Genomic DNA, 17,819 nt, shown 5'->3' on the forward strand with positions numbered 1-17,819 from the left:
ATCCTAGTTCAGGTCCTGAACTTGATATGTGTGATCGTATTTTTTCTGAATTTATTTCAGCCTTTCTGATGATATTCGTTTAACGGTGTCCGTCAATTAGAAAGTGTCAGCGGCGACTTCGTTAATCTCAAAACCTATCGTCTCAGCCTTTCGAATGCGTTCATAATGATAGGATGTACGTGAGCGTCTTCATAGTGAGCGTCTGCGCTTTGTAATAAAAATATACAAAACGAGAAAAATAGGACCATTCAGTCGACGCCGTTCCAACGAAACCTGCGTGCGAGCCGTGGCCGATACGGGCACGCCCACGAGCCACCCACCTGTCCCGGACGGCATCCAACATCCACCGGAGATGGACGGCACGGCCCGCCGGGCCCCCACAGCGCAGCGACCCAGCCACGTCCCGAACCCCCGCATCTTGGATCCATCCCGTCCCATCCCGTCCTCCCAGCCTCCACGTGCCACGTCACGTGCCTGCCCGGGAAAAAGAGAAATGGAAAGGAAAGTTCCGCGTTCCGCCACGACACGACACGCGGGGCACGAACGGGCACGAGCCGTGCACCCCCCACCCCCCTACGCCGCCCGCCGCTACTGCCTCCTCTACAACTACACACACAACTCGGTTCTCTCCCCCATCCCTGGCGCTGGCGGTCGCGGTCGCGGGCTTTCGATAGAACCGAAGGATTCTGGGTTCGGCGACATGGGGATCTCGGGGCGGTTCCTCCTCCTGGCCGTGGCGCTGGTGATCGCCGCCGCCGCGGTGGCCGCGGATGAGCAGGCGGCGGTGGACCTGGCGGGGCCCGGGGAGATCGCGGCGGGCGTCAAGGAGGCCGCCGAGGCGGCCGCGCTCCGGGCGGAGCTGGCGCAGCTCAGGGAGAAGATCTCCGTCTTAGGTCAGTTCACTGCCCTCCTCGCCCCGGCCACCGTCTGAATCGGACCATCAGTATTTCTATGTGGGCGGGTGAGGGGATTGGGTCGGGGCTGGCCGGCCGGCCGGCGGGGACGACTGGATTCGTGCTCTGAGCTAGGTTAACTCTGTCGTACGATGCATGATTGGGAGTTGAGAGTAACCCCGACCAAATCCGCATGGCAAAAGCCTGTGGTTTTCCCTTTAATTATGAAATGATATTCTACTGTGTACAAGTTACCTTTTGGGGAGGATTATTTGGCTGCAGTGGCTGGTTACATATGTACGATAATCGTGCGCTCGTGCTTTTTTTGGTTGCCGAGGTAAAATTGTGAATTTTTTATTGGCCTGGAATTTACTTGAAAAATGGACGTACTTTGCTTGAAATAAGAGGCCAAGTAACACTAGGAGTTCAATTATGTCTGTTGGAGGCTATATATATTTTGTCTGCACCAAGAGCAAAATAACTTGCATAAGTTTGGCGTGCCAAGTTAGCTAATTTCACCAAAAGCCATGGCAGTTGGCAGTTACTAATTGCGCAATATGAATTGCACACCATGATCCTTCCAGATACCCTCATGACCTCATCTAAGTGAGGAGTCTGATTGTTTTTCCTGCAGAGTCGGACATCGCACAGAGATCCCAGGACCTGAAGAGCAAGGATGATGGCATAGCGAAGCTGGAGAAGGACATTGGGGAGAAGTCACAGAAGATTGCTACTCTGCAGAGCGAGATCACATCTCTCCAGGTATGCATTATAATAGATATACGGAGATGCCTCTCAACTCTTAAGCATTATTTCGTGACAGTATCTTAAACATTACTCTGCGGCCTTAAAAATGTTTTTTCCTTATGCAGAAAAAAGGTTCTGTGGCTGCTGAGGAGCAGGCAGGCAAGGCCATTGCTCGGGTTGTTGAGCTTGAGGAGCAGGTATGGAGGATGGAAGCTAAATAACAGTTGAAATTGTCGATTATGAGCTTGTGGTTTCTCATCTTTGCTATTCTAGATTGAGAAGCTCAATAAAGAGATCGAAGCACAAAGTAGCCAGAGAACAACACTTGAAGCTAGAGCTAACAAGGCTGAGAAGAAGGTGCAAGATTTGAACTCGAAGCTTGAGTCAGTAAGTGTAGTCCTTCTCTTTTTTACCATTGGACCATTTCCATTCGTTAGGACCATATAACATAAATCTGTCATTCATACAGTAGGTTTAGGATAACATCTAACACTGTTTTTTTCTTTCTTAGCGCTGTATTTTCTCATTCTCTTCTTTACTTATGAGCTCATGGCAATGTAAATAATTGTTGTATGAAGTCTACTACTACTGAAAATTAAATAATAGTTCACCAAATGATTACTGAACATAATACCTCAAAGGTTGAAAGTCTACATTTAATGTCCAAAGCTATTGAAAGCCTGTGTGACGAATAACCATAGAACTGAACAAAGTTTAGTTTCTATAAAGCTATCCAAGGCCTGCGTGATAAGTACCATTGAACTGAACAAACATGCTAGATTTTGATCGAGTTATTCTTATTTCTGAATTTATCCTTGCTAGCTTCAAAAGGCAAGTGGCGAGCAAAAGCGTATGATCCAGAAAACGGAGCGTGCTCTTAAAGTTGCTGAGGTTTGCAATATGCTTTCTAACTGTTACTGCACTGCCCTATGTTGGTTCTGTGGTTTATCTATATTCCATATCTGTTCTTTCTCATCTCCAGGAGGAATTGATGAGGCTGCAATTAGAAGCAACAACGAAGGCAAAACAGCTGACAGAGGTAATCACATGTCCCATCATTGCAGCTTGTTGTAACATTTTTCACCAAAATGATAATTTCTGCTGATCTACGAAGTTATTGCTTTGTGGCAATTCGGTCGTTTTATTGTCAGTTCTCAACAAGGAGAACTTTCAGCATATCTTAACTTGCACATTAGCTACATGCCTTGAGAATGCACCTTGGCATTATTTGTTGTGGTATTTCATCGGTGTGGTGGAATTTCTGAGGTTAACTTGTAGTTACAACTTTTCTACACTAAGTAGGAATTGTATGTATCACAATTCTAATACCTATAAAGGTATCCTCTGGGGATGATTCTAAAATTAGATGACATCTCTTCTGATTGTGTGCACTAGAAACGAATGTATGATGGTTTGTCCTCTCTCTTAGGTACATGGAGCATGGCTGCCACCTTGGTTGGTGACACATTCTGCCCAATATTTGGTAAGATGGAACCACAAAATATGCACCTCCGTCATCTGTTTTTTACTCACCTCATCAGTTCCATCATCATTTTGTGTAGGAGGTGGTCTCAGGTCACTGGAATGAGCATGGAAAACCTGCCATGGACATCTTTTTGCAGAAGGTACCTCTTAGGTTCTTTTTAACTTCAAATTTCAAGGTGTAGTGCATGAATGAAGTCATCATTTATACGTTTCTTATCAAATTGCTTCAGGCATCAGAAAACTCAGCACACGCAAAGAAATGGGCTGAACCACATATCGAGACCGCGAAGCTGGTAATGCCATTGGATCAATGCATTTTACTCCTCAAGTGTTTCTTTATCTTGTATTGACAAAATATGTTCTTGCGTTTGAAGAAATTGGTTCCTGTTAAGGAGAAACTGGCTGTGCTAAAGAAAAACGCAGAACCTTACGTGGAGAAGGCGTCAGCAAAATCAGTGGAAGTTTATGAAGCATCCAGGGATGCTATTACACCCCACTTTGTAAAATTTAAAGAAGTTTCTGATCCCTACTTCCAGGTACTGTTGGTTGGTTATGGTAATTACTATTATTACGGTAGTTTGTTATATGCAATTATTGATGTATAGTTTGCTTATTGTTGATTTAGGAAGCTAAGAAGATCTCTAAACCTTACATTGATCAAGTTGCTGAGGTCACGAAGCCACATGTTGAGAAAGTTAGGAGTACTCTTAAGCCTTACACTAAAAGAGCAGTTCATGTGTATGGAACATTTCTCGAGTCTGCAACCACATACCATCGACAGGTTTGTGACTATCTTCCTCATCATGATAATTCACATTGTATGCATCAGCTTTTGTCCAATGTCAGCATTTACTAACCTTTTTTTAAACAAAGCAAATATTCGTCATTTTCATTAATTGGAAGAGAATTGTCCGGTTAATTAGAGGGAAACCAGGTGAAAACCTAGATTACAACACAGCCACAAGGCCTTCATGGAACATGACACCTAAGAAAGGGCACGCTCAGACGGCATGGCCGTCAGTGTCTACTTATGAATCTCTGATATCTGATCTTCAAAGTTTTCAGTTAGGTCCACTCGTTTCTTCTGTGCCCTACCTGGTAGCTGCCAGACACACATTAATTGGCCCATGGACCTCATGGTTGCATGCTTTCCTTGACAGTCTACTAAGTGTCTGAATCACATACAAAAATACAAAAAGCAGAATTCAACCTTGTGCAACTGTCAGTTTGCATAGCCTTGTGTCTACTCTCTAGCTGCAACTTCTTGGGGTAGCTGTGTGGTCACCAGTTGGATGTGTCCTCAGTTGCTCGCCATTCGTGAAGGACAATGACCTTGAGGGTGAGCCACCGTCTTGGCTTGGTTGGTTGGAGGATTCAAAGTGGTGACAGCATGCCTCGGAGATGCTAAGGTGGCCTTTTAGTGTTAACTCATGTCATGGGTGTGTTCCAGCTAGCAATGGAGCAGTGTCCAAGTCAAATCAGCACATTCCAATTTAATATTGGTAGGTTCGAAATGATAGCAAATGTACTTGAAGTTGGTTACAATCAAGAATTGTCTAGTAGCCATTGGGGATGGATATCCAGGAGGCCACAGAGGCCCTAAAATAGATAGGGGTTGAAGTTGGATGCGATGGTGGAAATGTTTTATACATAAAACCATTTTCTCTTTTGTGAGTGTCAGAGGCCAGCATGTGTGCTGAAGCAAACGCCCAAGTTGTGAATCAAGAGTGAATAAACTTGCTGGACCATGATTATACTCCCTCCTTACCATTTTGTTAGGCGTATTAGCTTTTGCATGCAATCCCAATATGCAAGGCACATGCAGTCGATTTCCTGTTTGGAGTAGTTATTAGAGGATCTCTAATTTCCTGGAGATGGTCACAAGAGATCATGCATGCCTCACTCTTTTTTCTTTTGAGCCATGTATTGTAGAGATTAACCTTGTTGTGTCCGTATAGGATTAGATTAGAATAGTCCTAGTCGGATATCTAGTCCTAGTCAGAGATCTAGTCCATGTATGAACGTGTATATAAAGCACCGGCAGGGTAGCTTTTGTATAACAACGAAAAAAGATCAATAAAGAGAAAAGTTAACAGGCTTGACAGGAGCCTGTAGCTATCACCGAAAGTCTCTCCATCTGTTGTTTCGTTCGCTAGTTCCGCCGAAGAGCTGAAGTTGAATCGATCAAGTCGTTGCTAGTCCAAGCAGCTCTACATGCAGGAGTTGCACGTGCGTGTGGTAGGATAATCCATCCAGCTGCTTGCGTGTGTGCTAGCTTAGCACGTACGTGTACGTTGTGATCCTGGTGATTTGATCTAGCAAGATCAAAAGCATACATGTATGCTGCCTGCTATGATGGCTTTACTAACGATAACTTGTGCATTAATTTTTGTGCTAAAACTAATACGCCTTACAATATGGGAAGGAGGGAGTAATATTTTCTCCCCTTCTATTTTTCATCTATAACTTCTGTTGCAATATTTTCAAATTGATTGTGGCCCTTTTTCATATGAAGTCCTACGAGTCAGCTAATATCTGCACCTAATAAATCTGTACTATCCAAGAAGGTTCTCACTATGAACTTTGCCAATGTTGACTTCTAAAAGTAGTTTACATGTGAGAAAAATCTCAAAATCTTTTCATCTTGTAGGCTCAAGCAACCATTTCAGATTACTTGCACCAACATGAAATAACAAAATCACTTGTGACTAAGGAGTTGGTTTGGTTCCTGGTAAGCACTCTTGGGAGATAGTCAGAAACAGCAACTTCGATGGCCATCTATCTGACAAACATCCCATATTTTCTTTTACAGGCTTCTGCTTTGCTGGCTCTACCTGTGTTTATTATGTACAGGCTTCTAGTAGATACCTTCTGGTAGTTTGTTTTACTTTCGTTAGCCAATATAATTCTAATTATCAACGCTGCGACCTTGCGTGAACTGATAGCATAATTGCCTTGAAACCTCTTGTTGACACAGCACGAAGAAGCAGAAGAGATCGCCTCGTAATGGTAACGGAAACAATGGCAATAGGAGACACAAGCGCCGACATGCTGAGAAGTAAACTATCGTTGGCTGCCATGTAGGGTTGCAGGTACCATTTCTCTCTTTTTAACAGCGGTAGAACAAAAAGTATGCGTAGTCCTGGATTGACTCGCTGAGATCATTTTTTTTTTTGTGTGTGGGCAAGTCAGATGGTGTTCATAGTTGATGCATTGATGGGCATATGTTAATATTCTGATTTTTGCCGCAGAAATCAGAGCATGTCCTTCCCTGATGAGGCTGTGCTCCTGTTCATGGTAGAAGGATGGAACGCTGTACACCACCAGATTTTTTCGTTTTCCTTTTGCCCCCTATTGTACGGACTCTAGTTTCAGCAGCGGCCTTATGTATCTGCATCTTGCCGAGGTTTAATATGGGCTTAAACCTCGGCGTTTGTTAATTGTTTATTGTAACTTTGTTGATACGCTTGAGTTTGTTTGCAGCGTGCTTGCTAGTTTTTGTTCTCGCTCATCGGCATCCTAACTATACGAGATACGGTTGTTCTACAATTTATGTAATTAAAATCCGTACGTGCTATGATTTGGTGAGATCTGCAATCAACGTTGAGCTATAAATCGGTGCTATGATTTGGTGAGATCTGCAATCAACGTTGAGCTATAAATCGGTTCCTTGCCAGAAGAATAAGATCCGGCGGCACCGACTGATTTTTGAGATCTGCAATCAACGTTGAGCTATAAATCGGTTCCTTGCCAGAAGAATAAGATCCGGCGGCACCGACCGATTTTCACCTGTTGTTTCAGGATGTCGACAAAAAGCTTGCTCAAGCCTAATACTCGAATAGAACGTGTCATATCCGTGCAAAAGAAATAAAGGGTGAAGTGAATGGATTCTGAGAATTTTCAACTTGCTCGAACGCTATCCCTAATTAGGACTTAACCGAATTGATGCCCCTTAAAATCATTCTTCTTCTGCCCCTGGTAAAGACGTTTTGCTAATGCTGAATCTCGCAATATTTTAAACCAAACAAGGACCAACAACAGATCGAACATAGGCGGCAAGGATCCCAATCCCATGAGGCAGAGTAACCTTGAACAATTCGCCTTGGAGGGGAGAGTGGAAGGGAGAAGGGTGGCTGAGCAAGGGGTTTAGGGGAGATGGAGCGTGAGACTATTTCTTGATCTTTCAGTTTTATCTTTTTCAGACCAGAATGAGAGAACGACCGTAATGTACTCAGAATCGCAGACTTCAATACTCCTGTTCCTAAATATAAGTCTTCCTCCGTATGTAGTCTATATTAAAATCTTTAAAAAGACTTGTATTTAGGAATGGATTGAGTAGTAAATAGTAAAGATAAACAGAGTATTCATAAAGAAATAATTAAAACTGGATTTTACTAAAAAAGGGCTAAAACTCGCTATTCAAACAACCACTCAGAGCTAAAATATCAGAGGTCAAAACATACCACCAACCACCATCTCCCTAACAGTTTGCACGCAGCTTTAATATTATTTAGAGACCACACATGTCAGGCCTCGAACTTCTTCTTTGCAGCTAAACAAATTTAAACCACAGATTAAGACCTCAAACGTCTGCTGTTCTGCCAAATGAGGGCTTGCAAAGGAAATTCAAATTCCAACCAGATAAATCATGGATATTACAGAATGGGGCGTCTTCGTCACTACCCTTCAGGTTTCAGCCAACCACAGTGAAGTCCTTGGGAGCAAAAAGCACCCTCACATCGAACTGGCCATACTTCAACACCGAATCGTCAGGAGACCTAACAGCTCCAACAGCTCCTTGCTCAAAAGTCCACCAAAACAGCGATTCCTCCAGTTCCAAGCAAACATCCAGTTTCCCCTTGGCCTTCACCGCGACGACATGCTGGAGCAGCTTCTCGTCACCAGAGAACTCGCCATCAAACAGCACAATCTCACGAGCAAAGCCACCGATGTATGCGGCGAATCGCAGATGGTGAGGGTGCTCAACCTTTGCAAAGACCTGTATCACAACCTCCACACTCCCTGCAAGCAACAGGTAGTCCATGACCAGGCTGCAACGGTCGCCTGTTATCTGCCCATCTATCATCAAATCTAAATCATACTGCCCCTCAATCTCAGCATACGCAAGAAGTAATCGCTTGTCGGATGATCCATCTCCTTCGCACTTTTCCCAAAGATCGACTTCTAGTAATGCCTTCTCCCATATGTACATTCCACGACAAGGGCTACAAAGAGGCAATGCAAGGGAATCCTGCAATTAAGCAACATTAGTGGATGTCAGAACACAAAGAGATAGATTAATCCATTTTTACATACATCAGGAGTACGTATCGATAGAATAATAAACTCAATAAGACATGCATGATCATGTTTAAATTAAAGTTCAGCATTGTTTCTAAGTACAGAGCACATATATTGTTTCGTTTCATTCCAAATGTATGGCATTCATGCATTTTTCACTCTTTCCCCACTCATTCGTATATCAAGTCAACCACCTCAGCATTCACGGTAAACATTCACAAATATCAGGAAGACCGAGAATGTCATGAACATCCCAACATACCGTGCTGTTTGTTTTATTTCTAGTCAGTAAAATAAGCCTTACAAACATTAATATGATTAATATAGGATGGCCAGTTTGGTATGTTACTGATGATACAATCATATCAACTTCTTGGGATTTAATAGCATGTTAAGATGACTATTTTTGCATGTTTCTGTAGAGCTTTGCATCTGTTGGTTTTAGAATCACAGCCAGACATCTGACGGCATGTTGATGTAATCATAGAATGCTTAACAACATGCAACGTGATTAGCTGGCAGGCGCTCAAGAAGATAATGAAAGGGGCAACAGCACAACATACTGGGATTATTTATTAGTTAAGACTCGAGACCCAGTGACCCTTTTATCAGCCAAAAGTAGCCTTCTGACGACGGAAGGGATAACTGAAGTCCACACAGGTATAATAACACCACGAGCATAGAAAGAAGTCTAGCTTTGATGAATTACGTACCTGGTCAATCACGAGAGCGTCGTCTCTGCAGGGACGGTTAAAGACAGGATTCCGTAGTGGCTCCAAGTCATCCCGGATAGCAACTACTCCATAGACACTAGCCGGATAGGGCTCAGAGCAAGTTACTTTCAGTCCAAAGATCTGTATCATCTTCCCCGGATCACGATACCCAAGAGTTGATTTAGCTGCACATACAGAGATGGCAAAAAATAAGTTGCTATGTACATACTCCCTCCGTCCCAAAATAAAGTGTCGTTGATTTAGTACAACTTTGCACGAAATCTGCAACACTTATTTTGAAACATAGTAACAGATTATTTACCAGGCTAGCTAAGAATGAGAGGCATCAAGTACAGTAGCTTACTGCTGGAAGTAACATGGGTTTTGTATTCACGGTGGTGGCAGTGATCCCTCCTGATGCACAGGCCTGACGCCTCAGGGAACACTTTGAGAGGACAAGCGGGGAGAAGGGCATTCTCATCTCCACTCGCTAGAATCTCATTACACATCCTCTGGTATTCAATGTTCCCTTTGGTGTATGCCTCCATCCACGCTGCGTCCACTCGCCTTGCTTCTTTCCTGGGGAAGTTCTTCCCTGAAGAATCAAGCCAGTGCAGACTGTAGAATCAACCTCGGTAGTTATTTTGGGCAGAGCGTGAGTGAGCAGCGTGCTCTACCTGGGCAATTCGTTTCCTCGTCGTCCGTCACCAGTGCATGCTCGTCGTCCTCGCTTGTGTACTCGGGATCATCGATGTCGAACTCTTCCCAGCGGATGACAGGTGGCTCTGAAGCTGCACGCGCAGTTGCACAAAGAATTGATCAGCTGTTGCACAAAGATTAGTTGGAAAAATATAGAGACGCTAGGCGGTAATACTCACTGCCCAGCAGGTAGTCACGTATGCTAATGTCGAGAGGCTCCCCCTCTTCTTCCTCCTCCTCCTCGCGTGTATCATGGGGACGCTGGGGCGTGGGACTGGGATCTGAGGGGAGTAGTATTAGATCGTACTACCTCCGAAAGCGAGTAGTATTGAATCATCTCAGCCGTCAATTAGCGGGGTAGTTTTGTCAAATTTTTTTCTTTCCTAATTTGTAAAAATTGCTAGCCGTGACCATCCTCGTGCGGCCTCGTACAGTTGCCATCGCCGGTCATCAACAATCGCATGTCCAACAATCGATCAGAGCTAGCTTCCGTGACCTCCAAGTGGGAGCTCGAAGTCTGCTTGTGCCTGCGTCACTTGTGTGCAGCGGCCGCGGCCGCCGGCTTGATCGCCGGAAAACAATCGGCTGATGCGTACGTACTTGTGTATCATAAAATGATCAATTAATGTATTGTACGTACATGGTAATTTCCTCAGCCAAAAAGACCGTCCGGCAAGGATCCATCGACTATCTACAATCGTCGCTCTGTTGCATCTCATGTCCGTCGGAAAGTATTCGGGCGAACCGGTCCTGCAGTCTCGTCAGAGCAAGAGAAAAAAACACACAGATTTCACAATACGTGTAGAGTTTTGGTATTGATTTTGTATAAGTCTTTTAGTTTTACCTCTTGAACAAAATATACTACTGATTTTTTCTAGTAGTATTGATGGATCTAGTCCATTGAATCACTCGAAATGGACGGCTCATATTATTTCGAAGGATCAGCTGATAACCTCTTTGACGTGGTGGTGAGGTTATTAGCACACAAGGGCGTGTAGACCAATCCAATGACACACAACAGATAGCATATTAATACAATTCTAAACCATAACAAGCAGTTTTAAACATAGTATCACACTTAAACATAGCAGTTTGCAAGCAAAGCAGTATGTCATCATATATACGAAACCAGCTAGAGCAACGGAGAGCTGTCCTAGACGTTCACGGCGAAGGCATCGTCGTGCCTCTCGCACTTGGTCACCACTTCAATGCATTCGTCGTTCAAGACGATGACCTTGAGCGTGATTAGAGTCAGCAACTTGAAGGTTGATAACCCACAAGTATAGGGGATCACAATAATTTTCAAGGGTAGAATATTCAACCCAAATTTATAGATTCGACACAAGGGGAGTCAGAGAATATTTGCAAGTATTAACAATTGAGTTGTAAATTCAGTCACACTTGGAGATTACTTATCTGCATCAAAGTGATCAGTAGCACAGTAATATGATAGTTTTGATAGTAGTAGCAATAGCAATAGCAACGGTAGCAGTGATAGCAGCAATTTTGTAGCAAATACAACAGTAACGGTAGCAATGATAACTTAGCAAGAACAATATAATAGAAATTCGTAGGCATTGGATAGGTAATTTGTTGGATGATATTCATCATGTGACAGTCATAACCTAGGGTGATACGGCACTAGCTCCAGTTCATAAATATAATGTAGGCATGTATTTCATAAATAGTCATACGTGCTTTATTAAAAGAACTTGCATGGCATCTTTTGTCCTACCCCTCGTGGCAGCGGGGTTCAATTGGAAACTAAGGGATATTAATGCCTTCTTTTAATAGAGAACCGGAACAAAGCATTAGCACATGGTGAATACATGAACTCCTCAAACTACGGTCATCATCGGGAGTGGTCCCGACTATTGTCACACCGGGGTTGCCGGATCATAACATGTAGCATGTGACTATAACTTGCAAGATCGGATCTAGAACATGGATATAATGGCGATAACATAAACGGTTCATATCTGAAATCATGGCACCCGAGCCCAAAGTGACAAGCATTAAGCATGACAAAGTCATAGCAATATCAATCTTAGAACATAGTGGATACTAGGAATCAAGCCCTAACAAAACTAAGTAGATTAACATGATGAATCTCATCCAAATCCTCATCGACCAGCGAGCCTACAAAGGAATTACTCACTCCTGGTGGGGAGCATCATGGAATTGGCGATGAAGAAGGGTTGGTGATGATGAAGAACGAAGATCCCCCTCTCCGGAGCCCCAAACGGACTCCAGATCTGGCCTCCGGATGAAGAACAAGAGGCGACAGCGGCTCCGTCTCGTGGATCATGATAATTCTTTCTCCCTGATTTTTTTAGAAATATGGAATTTTATAGCGTCAGTTTCAGGGTCTGTGGGGCCACCAGGTAGGGACAACCCACCTGGGCGCGCATGGGGGGAGGCACGCCCTAGTGGGTTGTGCCCACCCAGGTGCCCCTCTCAGGTAGCTCTTGACTCCAGAAATTCTCTTTATTGATATAAAAATTCCTCGCAAAGTTTCGTTCCATTCCGAGAACTTTTATTTCTACACAAAAACAACACCATGATAATTCTGCTGAAAATAGCGTCAGTCCGGGGTTAGTTTCATTCAAATCATGCAAATTAGAGTCCAAAACAAGAGGAAAAGCGTTAGGAAAAGTAGATACTTTGGAGACGTATCAACTCCCCCAAGCTCAAACTTTTGCTTATCCTCAAGCAATTCAGTTGATAAACTAAAAGTGAAAAAGAAAAACTTTTATGAACTTTTTTGCTCTTGTTTGCATAAATAAGCTTAAACAGCACCCAGGTTTTCAACCACTATTATAACTAACCATGCCGACAATAACTCTTAAAAATTATATTAACTCATACCAATAACATAATCAGCTAGCGAGCAATAATAAAATATCTCAAACAACAACACGTTATCAAAACAACCATGATATAATATGACAATAGTGGTATCTCGCTAGCGCTTTTCGAGACCGCAAAACATAAATGCAGACCACCTCCGAAGTTGAAGCATCGACTAAACAATTTAATTCATGGTAGAAAAGATTCAGTCATGATGCACCCAACATTAGCTATACACAATGCATCAGCATGACAGCAGTGCTCTCAGGTTCTGACACTTATTCTAGAAGGTGATGACACAACATAAAAGTAAATAGATAGTCCCTTCGCAGAGGGAAGCAGTGATTTGCAAAGGTGCTAGAGCTCAAGTTTTTAAAACAAATGTAAATGATATTTTGAGACATGCACCCTTCTTTTTTACTTCACGACCATCAGTTATCAATATCTTCCATGCTAAGCATGCTAGTGGCGGTTCCCAAGCGATAAAAGTAGAAGTTTAATCCTCCTCCACCAACAATCACACTTCACGGCTTGTCTGAAACAATGGGTGCTGTCCATACCAACAACAGTCCCAAGGGATTTTGTTTAACTATTTGCATTTTGAGATCGGGACTGGGAATCCCTATTACCGCCCTTTTCTCGTGCGGTGGTGAGTGAATAAAAACTCAACCTGAGAATAACCCGCTTAGCATGGAAGATACTGACCACCTCCTGTCATTCGATGAACGATCTAGGCACACAAAAAGACCATTTATTTGAAGTTTTTTAGAGGTGGCACATGCAAATTTACTTAGGATGGCAGGGTAATACCACATATAGGTAGGTATGGTGGACTCATCTGGAATAACTTGGGTTCAAGGTTTTTGATGTACAATCAGAATTCCCACTTAGTGCAGGCGAAGGCTAGCAATTAGGTTGAGAAGCAACCAACTAGAGAGCAACAACGGTCATGACCATGCATTATGCATAAGTAACATTGGACACTAGCATGAGTAGGATATGAACATAAATATCAATATATCATAGAGGCTATGTTGGTTTTGATTCAACTACATGCATGCTCATGTGCCAAGTCAAGCCACTCGAACATTTAGAGGAGGATACCATATCATCATAGTATATCACAATCATTTTAACGCAATGTTGATATTCAAGATAAATAATTATCCACTCCCAGCTACTTATGCATGGGATGAGAAACTATAATCTCTAATTGTCATTGCAAACGTGTTTAATTGTAATGGGCTGAAGCATGGATACTAGGTTAAACATATTTATAAAAACAAAACAAGTCGAGTTCATACCAGTTTCTCTCTGCCACGACTAGTTCATCGAATATCGTCATTATTGCCTTTCACTTGCACGACCGAACGATGTGAAAATAATAATAGTGCAAGAGTGTCATGTACGAAGCTGTAATCTGCAAACATTTTATTCAATAGGAGAAGACAAGGTACAATGGGCTCTTTGTTAGGTATTATGCATATGAGAGCCACTCAGCATTTTCATCGTGGTCTTCTCCTCGGTACGACTGAAATAAAAAGGAAAAGAAACTCAGAAAAACACACTGAAATATTTTTAGAGTTTTTGGTTTTCTTGAACAAGCAAATAAAAGGGGAAAGCAAAAACGAGAAAAATTATTCATACGGGAAAGCTCCCCACAAGCAAAAGAAGAACAAGGGAATATTTTTGGTTTTATTTTTAGTACTACAAGTAAGCATGCATAGAAAGTAAACTAACTACAACTATTTTTTTGGTTGTTCTAAGGTTTTTCAAACACACAAGAAGAAAGCAAGAAAATAAAATTAAGTATGGATGATACAATGAAAAAGTGGAGACACCGACAAATGGAACAAGTGGACATGAATATAAAGTCAGTGGAAACACGTACTCCCTCAAGCTTAGGCTTTTGGCCTAACTTGGTAGTCGATCAGAAGCCTAGATATTAGTCGGCGTGGTAGCTCACGGATCCTACTACTGAGGCTCCTCCTCCGCGGCAGCCTGGTTGTTCCGGTAGGCGATGATATCTGCAGGCATAATCATGTATCCGCCCCTGGCAATAGGATCAAACAAAGCAGGAGCAGGCAATGGAATAATATCACGAGTGTTAATTCTGAAGACCAGGTTATACAGAATAGGAATGTTAGGGTAATCTCGTGCAATAAAATGATGGTGATCGGTGACCACACGATCTATGTAGACCTTGGGTAGAGGATAATAATGAAGGCATATCTCAACATTAAAGCGTGCCGCCAAACAAGTAGCAAAGATACCACCATGTATTTTATCCTTGGACTTATTAATATGGAGGCGACGTGCCACAATAGCTCCCAAGCTATAAGTGTTGTCGCCCTCTAGTGCACGACATAAAACATCAAGGTCTCGTGAACTGAGTTCACCCACCTTCTCTCTAGCAAGCAAGCATCTTGCAATGAAAAGATCAAAATAATGAACAACTGGAAAATGCAAGCCATCGGCAGTGATAGCCGACACTTCTCTCTCATCTCCCACTGTCAAGGTACGATAAAAGGCCTCAAACTCTACCGGTCTAGGCTCTACCAAACCACCACCACCAGGAAGCAAGCATATTTCACAAAATTCAGGAAGAGGTATCTGATGGGGTTCAACATATAAATTGAATTGCACCTCAGGAGGATTATTCCTAGGAAGGAAATTAAAACTTTGAACAAAGGTGTTTGTGAGGAGATGATACTGCTCACATGCAGTTGCGATGAAGTCGGTGAGGCCAGCATTAGCATCATATTGTGTAAACTCTTGTAGGATTCCAGCCTCTTCCATGAACGGGATATGCGACCATTCGCACGACCGTACTTCCGCCAACCTCCGGTTATGGAGATCACTGTCAGACGACTCCCCAATAACTCCCTTGGAGTTCTTCTTGGAACCAAACTTCCTAAAGATATTCATGTTTTTCCTATGAACAAAAATTCTGAATTTTTTAGTCCACAAAATTTTCTCAACAAAACTTTACAAGATTGATAGCAACTACTCATAGGGATACATAGAGGCCATAGCAAGCAGTCAAACTACTTAGAAATCTAAGAATTTAACATGCAAGCTCATCTACTGCAGCACCAAGAGTAGCTAATTGTTCAAAATATAAACCACTAAAACAAAAACTAATTGGACAAATGGAGGAGTCACATACCAAGCAACAATCTCCTGAAACAGTTTCAGAAATGGAGCTTCGAGCAAAGAGATCGAAATCCACGGGTTTGAGAGCAAGAACATTGGAGAGAGAGCAATGGTGAATTTTTTCTGGAGGTAGGTGATGATGTGGTGTAAAGAGATAAGTGAGGGGGGACACGTGGGGACCACAACCCACTAGGGCGCGCCTGGGGGTCCTGGCATGCCCAGGTGGTTTGTGCCCACCTGGTGCACCTCCCTCTGATATTATTTGCACCATAAATTCTTAAATATTTGAAAAAAATTCGTATTAAATTTTCAGGGCATTCTGAGAACTTTTATTTTGGGTCATTTTTTATTGCACGGGAAAATCAGAAAACAGACAAAACATGACATTTTATTTTATTTAACTAGTAAAAACAAAAAATAAAAGGTAGGGACAGAAAGTAGTGCTTACTAAATTCATCAACTTCACACCTCTCAAAAATGATCCATTAATAAGGTTGATCAAGTCTTATTAACAACCACTTTTGATTAGCATGAAACCGAAGAACTTTCGTAAATCAGTAAGTTACCTCAACGGGGATATGAATGTCCCCAACAATAAGCATTTCATATTTCTTTTTGACAGCTGTTAGAGGTAGTTGAAAACTTCCAATAGTGATTGTCGGAGATTTTTCAATAACATTAATACCATTCACTTGGAATTGTTTCTTCGGAAAGTGCACCGTATGCTCATTACCATTGATATGAAAGGTGGCCTTGCTTTTATTGCAATCAATAACAACCCCTGCAGTATTCAAGAAGGGTCTACCAAGGATAATCGATATGTTGTCGTCCTCGGGCATCTCAAGTACAACAAAGTCAGTCAAAATAGTAACATTAGCAACAACAACGGGCACATCCTCACAAATACCGATAGGTATGGCAGTAGATTTGTCAGCCATTTGCAAAGATATTTTAGTAGGTGTGAGTTTATTCAAATCAAGTCTTTTATATAAAGAGAAAGGCATAACACTAACACCAGCTCCCAAATCACATAAAAATGTTTTCACATAATTCTTTTTGATAGAGCAAGGTATAGTTGGTATTCCCGGATCTTCAAGTTTTTTAGGTACTCCATCCTCAAAAGTATAATTAGCAAGCATGGTGGAGATTTCAACTTCCGATATTTTTCTTTTATTGGTAATGATGTCTTTCATATACTTTGCATAAGGGGGCATTTTAAGGATACCAGTCAAGCGAGTACGCAGAAGGACTAGCCTCAACATTTCAGCAAAGCGTTCAAATTCTTCATCGTCGTTCTTTTTAGTTGACTTAGGTGTAAAGGGCATAGGTTTTTGAACCCACGATTCTCTTTCTTTACCGTGTTTTCTAGCAACAAAGTCTCTTTTATCATACCTTTTATTTTTAGTTGGTGGGTTATCAAGATCAACTGGAGGTTCTATCTCAACATCATTGTTTGGTTCTTCATTATTTGGTTGACTATCTTCATGAACCTCATCATTATATTTTTCATTATCAGAAGGTGAGTGTTCACTACCAGGTTGAGTTTCAGCATCAGAAATAGAAACATCTTTGTAATTATCAAGAGGTTTTTCTATTTCAGGTTCACTAGAAGCATGCAAAGTTCTAATCATTTTTCTTTTTCTTCTTCTTCTTTTTAAGAGGACTAGGTGCAGTGGTGTTGTTCCTTTGTGAATCCTATTCAATTCTTTTTGGGTGTCCCTCATGATAAAGTGGTTCCTGAGTCATCTTACCTCCTCTAGTTGCAACTCTAATAGCAAAGTCATGTATATTGTTATTCATTTCATCTAGCAACTCTCTTTGAGATCTAGCAACTTGTTCTAACTGGGCTTGAACCATAGAAGGATGCTTTCCAACACCTCTAACATCATTTGAGATTCTAAATAACAAGTCACTCAAGCGAGCAATCATATCAGAATTGTATTTCAATTGTTTCATAACATTTGCATTGAAGTGA

The 17,819-nt window shown here is 42.1% G+C and overlaps 2 protein-coding genes across 3 annotated transcripts; one reads left to right on the top strand and one right to left on the bottom strand.

Moving 5' to 3' along the window:
- Positions 1 to 557: 557 nt before the first annotated feature.
- Positions 558 to 6,596, top strand: LOC125525913. Of its 2 annotated transcripts, XM_048690919.1 has the most exons (15): positions 561 to 893; positions 1,528 to 1,655; positions 1,766 to 1,837; positions 1,914 to 2,027; positions 2,463 to 2,531; positions 2,623 to 2,679; positions 3,070 to 3,123; positions 3,203 to 3,265; positions 3,356 to 3,418; positions 3,500 to 3,661; positions 3,751 to 3,906; positions 5,776 to 5,856; positions 5,938 to 5,999; positions 6,103 to 6,217; positions 6,377 to 6,596. In XM_048690919.1, the coding sequence occupies exons 1-14, from the start codon at positions 701 to 703 to the stop codon at positions 6,185 to 6,187; spliced, it is 1,359 nt and encodes a 452-aa protein (XP_048546876.1). In that variant the 5' UTR covers positions 561 to 700; the 3' UTR covers positions 6,188 to 6,217; positions 6,377 to 6,596. The 2 variants fall into 2 exon arrangements, 1 of the variants encoding a protein (XP_048546876.1); XR_007291473.1 differs by lacking the exons at positions 5,776 to 5,856; positions 5,938 to 5,999 and having other exon boundaries at positions 558 to 893.
- A 1,004-nt stretch (positions 6,597 to 7,600) lies between these two features.
- On the bottom strand, positions 7,601 to 15,487 carry LOC125518720. Its single transcript, XM_048683548.1, has 6 exons — positions 15,409 to 15,487; positions 10,018 to 10,119; positions 9,817 to 9,930; positions 9,504 to 9,734; positions 9,140 to 9,324; positions 7,601 to 8,376 (listed from the first exon to the last, which is right to left on the bottom strand). Exons 1-6 carry the CDS (start codon positions 15,485 to 15,487, stop codon positions 7,819 to 7,821), a joined length of 1,269 nt encoding a protein of 422 aa, XP_048539505.1. The 3' UTR covers positions 7,601 to 7,818.
- Positions 15,488 to 17,819: the final 2,332 nt, after the last annotated feature.

The sequence above is a fragment of the Triticum urartu genome, chromosome 7, assembly GCF_003073215.2.
Source record: "Triticum urartu cultivar G1812 chromosome 7, Tu2.1, whole genome shotgun sequence".
Classification (NCBI taxonomy): Eukaryota; Viridiplantae; Streptophyta; class Magnoliopsida; order Poales; family Poaceae; genus Triticum; species Triticum urartu.